We start from the raw sequence: 8,454 nt of genomic DNA, 5'->3' as shown, positions 1-8,454 counted from the left end.
GAGTGTGTTTCTCACCGTGTAGACGACGGAGCTGTCGCACTGCCGGCGACCATCTTATAGTAGCCAACTGTACTGTAGCCATACCGATTTGCCGGTGACCGGCTCTGTTCTCAACGGAATTACCCAATGGAGCAACGAAGGGCATCTAAATGTCCTCGCTGCAACGGATATCCTCCTTCAAGAGCACAATTCCTTTGTAAAAGCGAAGATTTCTTTGCCTTCCTCCCTGGAGTTTGTAGCGTCTTCTCAGTCTCTTCCTCGCCGACTAAAACGGCCGAAACAGTATAGAAGTAAACTGTGCCTATCCCGGATATGGTGCCAGCGAAATTTGGCCGATCATAGACGCTGGGTTATACGCCATCGCGCTCGTTACGTGGGTCTCCTAGTGAGGCGCTCCGTAATCGTGGTCGAGCGTACCTGCAATGGCGTGGACAAACGGATGAGCATGCAAAAACCTTCATTGCTGTCATTGTCAATATTTTGCCCATGTGGCGAAACTGTGACAGATTATTTTTTTTTTCTATCTCGTTTACAGATGGTGACCTAGCGTTATTCCTGCCGGCTCTGCCAGCCTCGGGACGCCGAAACGTGCCTTTACGCGAGATTTTATTGCCTTCGTTTTGCTGGGGCCAGCATTCTGTATTCGCCGGCAGTTTCGGCGCACCGAACTGCAGCCATCATGAAGACCTGGGCCGATTCGAACAACGGCACGAATGATGACGGCTACGTCGGTCACAGTTACCAGGACATATCCTGGGACGACGCCACTTGGATCATGACCAGCTCTTTCATCATCTTCACGATGCAGTCAGGTAAGTGGCATATAAAGTGACGTGTCCTGAATATTAGCAGGACATAAAAGCGTCCGGTGTCCAGTCCGGTCTCCTCTGTTAACGAAGTGTGTTTGCGTGCCTCCATTTTAGAGTTGTTCTTGGTATATATCAAAGGTACTGCGCAGTCTTTGTGTTGTGCTTGTAGGCCCGGTTATGGTGGCTATGATGATTATGGTATTTTGCTGTAATTTCTTACTAATTTGTGGACCATTCACTCGTTGAATACGTGACGCACACGCATGTGCTATTTTGGTGTTGTTCTCCCACCTTCTTTTATCCTTATTCACTCACGATACCCGTTCCATGTATTCTCTCCTATTCTATTCTTTTTCTTCGTGCCTTTTCTCATCTAGAATAGACAGGCGTTGTGCGCCTTCTGGTGACAGTTGCCGCATAGCTCTCTTATAACTTTCTTATAAGTAGACTTTCATTTGCGAGCTTGTTCACCTATGTTGCCTGCTAACATGCTCTGTACTTTGGCTGCTGCATGTTTTCCCACGAATGCTTCAGCCGTCTCCCAACAAAAGCCACGTGACGCCTGCGTTAAGAATAATGCGCCACATCCGCCACCATGGCCTCGAGTGCCGCTAGCTAACACTCCCAGAGAGAAAAATGCAGGGAAAGATTGACAGGGCTGGATCAATTACAGGCATAGGTGGCAGTACAAGGTAGACAAATAAGTTTAAGGAAGTTTAAAAAAAAACGATTAAGAAGAGCAAATAATATGAAGGAGACCAAGACGTATCAAGCGCCCTGTGTACGTGTCCTTCTTCATCTGGTCCCTTGTGTTCTCTGGCACTGTTTTATTACGGATAAAGGAGGTGTATACAAAAATGATAGAATGAAAGGCATGTATAGCAGACTTGATTAACTTAAGCAGGGCTAGGTAACTATTTTTCACCACCCCGTTTCAAAGAGGATGCCAATAACTCATCACCATCGTCATCATCAAGGCCACAATTGGAACAAGTACTCAAATAGGTTGGCGAGAGGATAGCCAACGCCGTAGCTTAAGTGGTAGAGCATCACATGCATAGCGCGGGAAATGTGGGTTAGGCTCACATTAGAGACAAGTTGTGCTTTCGATCACTTTCATTTTTCCTTTCTTTATTATTTACATGCGTTTCAAATAGAAGCTATTTAAATCTCCCATATGCTTTCGATCGGCTTCATTGCTTATGAATAACATCTTATCAAGAAGAAGAAGGCGCCTTTGTATAGCTGTCAGGGACTACTACTTTTCGCATGGCAAACAAAATAAAATCCCCCCATGGTGTCCAAGAGCACTAAACACAGCTTCAGTGGCTTTTCACTTCATACACGCATTTGCGACTCACAGAAATCGGGCCGCTCGGTTCCCCTGCTTGTCGTAAAACCGGCAAGGTATCAGATACTGCAGCGTGTTTGGACCTGATTTTGGGAACCAAAACTTATTTCCGTTACTTCGTTCATTCACAAGTGTGACCATTTCTCGACTCAACAAACAGAAATTAGATTGAGAGACGAGTTGCTCTGCTCTCAGAGATCAAATGGCGACGTCATTCAGACAACCAAGTGTACGTCTGAAGCCGCGCATGCTTTTTCTTTCCTCTGTTGATGCGTACGTATTCTTTTTTCACTATATTTAGCCAATATTTAAGGCGGATGACTCGTCCTCTTCGTGATGACGGCTGTCCCTCCGCATAGACTTTCTCGTTTATTCACCGTATGCGTATTTATACGCTAGCCCTAGGAGTCGCTCGCAGCCATTGCGGCGGCTCCATTAAACCGTCGGCGCCACATAGAGCGTCATCTTACCAGTAAGTTTGTTCGTAAACCTCCGCGTGCTACCTCTAGCCATTAAGGTTGCTAGAGTCGCAGCCCTCGCCACGCAATGAGAAGGAAAAGTGCCGATAAATGAGGAGCTTGATTTTTAATAGCAATCACACGTGTATATGAAGCCAACTGATCATGCAAACGAGGAAAGTATAAAGGCCAGTGAAACGTCTTTTATTATTACTATTATTATTAGTATTGGACTACATAATTAAGGTCTGTTTCTGCTCCATACAGCAACAGAACACGGTTGTTTTGTGACCATCAAGTCAGCTATCGATAATCGTCAGGTCGTTTCGTGGCATCAAGACCTTCTGCCTGCAGTTCACGGTGCACAAGTCAGGACTAGGATAAATAATTAATGGTGGCATGAGACCACAGCTGACAACTTCGTGTTCTATCATAATCGCTCTATCTCTCTATCTATCTCTCTCTCTCTCTCCCTCCTTCTCTCTTAGTATTTACCCCGGTGGCTTAGTGCCTACGGCGTTGCGCTGCTGAGCTCGAGGTCGCGCGTTCGATCTCGGCTGGCGAAATGCGGCCACCGGGGTTTTTATATCAGTCCCTAGGAGCGACACCATTGGGAACACTTAGTTCTTATTTTTTTTATTAAATACGCGTCTACGTGGTGCTGGTATCATTGGGGATGCCAGACTGTCTAGATAAGATATAGCAAAGAAAAACCAGCCTATCAAATGTAGCCTGGCTTATAGATACAACCTAAAAAGAGTTATGGGATGAAGTCCGAAACCGCTCAAACATAGTTTATAGAGACTACAAATTAGCACATTAGGACCACAACACATAAAATTTGCCAAACGAATAATGCCAGTTTGTAAAAAATATATAATGGACAAGGGAAATAAAATAATATTAGAACGCATCGCTGGTAGTTTGCATCCAGTTCCCGCAATCTGCAATAAAATCTGTTCGACGTACAGCAAGAGCTGTAACAAATTCGAATACTTTTAGGCGAGTTTTGGGCGAGCAAGACAAAAGTATTCTCGGTCACTGTTAAACTAATTCCTGGAAGCGTCCAAAATACCTGCTCGAGCGATCTGTTATGTTCTTTATTTTGTATGCTCATTCCTGGTTCTGCAGGTTAAGGCCTTCGTCAAATACTAAGTGCTCTGATTCTGCAGGGGCTTAGCTAATTTGTCTGCCATGACCAGCAATGCAGTTACGACCTATGTCCTCAGCAAAAGGTTCCCTTCCCCCCTTCCCGCGGCCGTTGCTTCCTATGCGCACATACACTCTTAAGGAGCATCATTCACTTAAATGTTTAATGCTAGTACTTGATTAGGGATGACAGCTTCATGAATTTCACATATGTGACTTCATGCAAGGCTATTATGGGGTCGATGACAACTTCTTCCTTCCTTCAGTGACTCTTCCTCTACCTTGCGGTCTTTCACAAAATTGACTTAAAATACACGGCGTTCTTTTGAGACAATACAATTTTTTTTTTACAAAAAGGCCATAAGCACAGCGAACGTGGCGTTTTTGCCAATTTTGCCAGGTGAACATACTTTGTCGCTAATAACGTGAGTTTCAGAAGAATAATTGACAAAAACTATTCAATGACATTTTTATTAGTGCCTTAGGGACAGATGTCTAAGTGGCGAATTTGAAGGCAGCCACATTTTAATGCATGCTCATTTATTACAAATATTAAAGTCTAAATAAATTCTATATATTTATCAACAAATTCAACGCTAAATCGAGGCATTCATTACTTTGCTCACTAGCTTTCTATAAAAAATCTGCACGGTTGAAAAAAACACTAGTATATTGTGTCGCTGCACTTACAGTTGGCCATTAATTCACCCTCGCTCTGCGATCTGCTAGCCTTCTCGTTAGCTGAGACGGTTGAGTGATCACGCGGAATGGCGTTGGTCCCGGATTCGACACTCCCATTCCCGGACGAATTTTCTTCCGATTGCGAAGCTTTAATGCTTTGAAGGACCTGTGTGATTTGCCTTTGTAGCCCTGGCTACTGTCGGGTGGATGAGAGGCTTACGCTTTCCTGATGTCGTGTTCTATTAGCCTCTCTCACTGTTTAAAAGCTACGCAAGCAAACGGTGTACACACGATCTTGCCTACAAGCTATGCCGCACGGAAGATATGGCAAAGAATTATGCAGTAATTTTCGCCTCCAAAAGAGGAGCGATGCAGGTCGCTGTCTTGCGTCTTGAGCAGCAGCTTTGATTAACGCGCACGCAAGTGCATGAGAGGTTCGACAACAAGTCGAAGAAACCGAACTTTGGAGAAACAAGAAAGAACTAAAGAAATAGGGTGAAAAGCAGTGAGACAAAAAGAAAAGGAAAGAGAAACGTAATAAGTCTGTAGCAATCACTGTGCTGGCCGGCGCCGAAGGCACTGAAGCGGAAATTTCCCCGCTCACTTCCTGGAAGAGAGCGGCAGCAGTTGCTACCGCGCCGGTCGTTTCTCGGTTTCGGCCCGTTCAGAAGTTGAGTCGACTAGAGTCGCCGTGATCGATTTTCGAGCCAAACTGGAGCGTGCACAATGCAGTGAGCTGGGAACAAAAAGGGCCAGGCCGAGTGCAGTTCACCTACGTTCTTTGCTAATCTGACATGCAACCTTTGTTTTCTTCTTGCTTTCTTTTTTCGCACAGCGAGGCGTTGCTAAACACTTGGGACTATACTGCAGCGAGAAAAGACAGAAAAACAAAAGCTTAAACATTTTTGCGGCAGGCGAGCAAACCGTTTCCGATACTTGTTAAGTCACCTCCCTCTGTCACTTATAAAGAAACGCACCTGCTGATGCCCACGAGTATTTGATGTTCATGTCGAGTCATGCCAAATGAGCTACAGAAAAAAATGCAAACATAAATTATGAATGAAAATAACGAATGTGAATTTGTTAGGAAAGAAGATAGTATGTTATAAGCCAAAGTGTGGGCGAAAAAGTTTTAAAACATATTGCAGCAAGGACAACACCCCTTTAGCGACATATATCCTCCTAGAAAGTTCGAATTAAATGTGAAAGTGCAACCCAAACAGCCCTCCGTATGCGGGAAGACTGAGCGCAGATAAGTGCTTAAAACTTTGGAAACAGGCATCGTGAATGCAAGATGTCGAAGATGGAGAGCGAGGGAAGATGGAGAAACATTGTTGTGTTTTTCGTGTTTAGATTGCGCGATTCCAGTGAAATCCGAGCAGCCTCCCAAAAACGACATGGATATGTTCGCGCCAACTGCTGTGATAAACGAATCAAGTTGCTGCAGAGCAGACAAGCGCACTCATCAGTAAGTGAGCGGACAGTGAGACGGAGAAGTGTCAGTATAAACGGGCGTTTTAGTCATTTACGTCGCACCAGTTTCCTTCAAGACGCTTCGGAACACTTCGCCGCAGAACCGCGCAGCAGTGATGAGAAGGTGTGGATCCACCGAAGACGAGTTTTAGTCACCATAGTGGCTATGAATTCATAAGGAAGGAGAGAGAGAGAAAGCCAGGTAATAACAAAGAGCTCGGCACCTCCACGAGTCGGCGGATCCAGACATTCGACACTTGCACAGCAAGGCGACTAATTGTGAGAAAAAAAGATAAAGTGTAGGAGAAAACACAATTAAGTATATAAACAAAATATGTCCATTTAAATCAGCTAGGCATCCTTGTAGCGCAATATATGCACAACCTACGTACACTGTTTGTGGTATAAGCTCCCACACGAACTTGCATACACATTGTGCACACTATGTGTATGCACTGTGGAGGCCATGCGTGTTATTTACTATACTAGTTGCAGTAAACTATGTCGCACACCAAAATGCACTTGATGACCAGCACATGTGACATTCACAAATGAAGTTGTCTGTAATCGCCACTGGTTTTTGCGGGCAAACGGAACTCCTTAAGAATGGAGAAAATTTGGACCGTCGATGTCACGCCACTGGGACAGAGCATGCACAGTATGTATCTCGCACACACAGGAAGATTCAACCAGTATGTTCTTAGTATAGGCTAGTAAGGGGCTAAACCTATAAAAAAATAACAGTGCAATGATGCGTCATGAACTTTATATTTGACGCGCTTACATTGTTTGCCTTTTATCTCCATGACCGTTTTTCACCGTCTAACCACTGTTGCAAAGTTATCGCTTGTTACGTGTATTCGTATGTATGAGACATATTCAAGATACTGCCGCTGACTTTATAGCGAAAGAGTATTATCTAATGAGATAACGCGCGTGACGCGAATGGTGACGTGTACGTTAACGAACATACGCGAGCACCGGTGAATACGCTGGCTCTCCGCTATCGCTGTTTTCTGACTGTTACTTGTCCTTCTGGACACACGTTCACGAGTTAGGTTCATGACTCACAGTTCTCGCATAACTTGCTTCTTCACCGTCAATGTACGATGTGACAATATATTAAAATATAGAAACAAGAGGGAGCAGAGGGACAAGCTTTCGCCCTGCAGTCGATACGCGATATTATTAGAACGATCATGATAATAATATTGATGACAGTAATAGTAATTAGTAGTTGCAGCAGTAGAAGTAGTAGTAGTAGTAGTAGTAGTAGTAGTAGTAGTAGTAGTAGTAGTAGTAGTAGTAGTAGTAGTAGTAGTAGTAGTAGTAGAAGTAGTAACAGCAGCAGCACTGGGTATGGAACTGTGGAATCACATAAAGGCACGCAGACTTGCCATGAGGAGCTTCTTTCTCGATAATTTTGCAGGGTAACATTGCCCTAACTAAGCATTTTTTACAGCCACTCGTAGGCAGACTCCACTCCGTTCCTTTCTCTTTTATATATATGAGAGCTAATCGAAAAAAAATGACGCAGATTGTTGACGCCACACGGTAGACAGCGACTGCATGAGCGAAGGATGGCGCCAAGTAATATACCAAAAGCTCAGTACTCTACTTTTTTAGAGGCTGCCGTAGAGAAAATTTTCGCCCATAGTATTCGATGCGACCCTCGTAACCTTTTCCCCGAGTACCTTTTCTTCTTCTTTTCTCTTTAGCAAGGGCACAAAACCGTGACACAGAAAATGGCGTAGCGCTTGCGGCTACAGTCGGACCTTTCGTCATTTAGTGCAGCATATAAATAAAAACTTGAACAAAATTTATATTTAAAAAAAGCAATGCGGACATGAAGAAGGTCACTTTTATATCTTTTTTGCACAACGGGCTACATTTGCGACTGCTCACTGAAGAAAGAGAGGAAGCGCGGCTTTAATGTTTCGTCGTTCGACAACGATCAGCAAGATTTCACGGCTATTAGGCAGTGCATAAGGAAAGCTTACTGCGAGGTTTTTTAATCGATTAAGGAATTCTTGTCTGCTTCTCTCGTCTAAAAAAACGATCGATCGCCTAAATTTCCGAACACTAATGGCGAGCTATATTTTGCATCAAGATACCGCTGCACCGTTTTTGCTGCATACGAAAACTACGCAGCACAGAAAAGTCTCTCTCACTAAGAACAACCAAAAAAGAAGAAGAAGCGAAAGACAGGAAATGTCTCATCCACAGGATGCGTATGCGTTATATGGTGAAATTTGGCTACGAATAATTTTGTGTAACTCCGTCCGCATGTAGTAGAGGTAGAACTTATAATGATACACCACCATACAGTCGCAATATATTTTTGAACTAAGCCCATGTTAGAAAAGTGATGATGACGATGACGCTCACAACACAAGAAACCAACGTTTAGACAAATTGGAGTGTTTTTTTGATTGATAAAACTGTTTCTTTCGGAGCCCCCTCTCTTGGGAAATGTCACAAGGATGCTTGCTCAGCCGTTGAAGAGTTTACGATTATTTCAAAGGTTTTTTTT

The 8,454-nt window shown here is 43.9% G+C and overlaps 1 protein-coding gene across 1 annotated transcript in view; it reads left to right on the top strand.

Annotated features, from left to right (window-relative positions):
- The first annotated feature begins 679 nt into the window (after positions 1–679).
- LOC142583558 (putative ammonium transporter 2) overlaps positions 680–8,454 on the top strand; it is a 28,635-nt gene continuing 20,860 nt past the window's right edge. The window contains exon 1 of the mRNA XM_075694045.1: positions 680–812. Coding sequence (XP_075550160.1) covers positions 680–812 — 133 coding nt within the window. The remainder of the gene's footprint in view (positions 813–8,454) is intronic.

The sequence above is a fragment of the Dermacentor variabilis genome, chromosome 5 (genome assembly GCF_050947875.1).
Source record: "Dermacentor variabilis isolate Ectoservices chromosome 5, ASM5094787v1, whole genome shotgun sequence".
Lineage (NCBI taxonomy): Eukaryota > Metazoa > Arthropoda > Arachnida > Ixodida > Ixodidae > Dermacentor > Dermacentor variabilis.
This window is presented reverse-complemented; position numbering and strand designations above follow the sequence as displayed.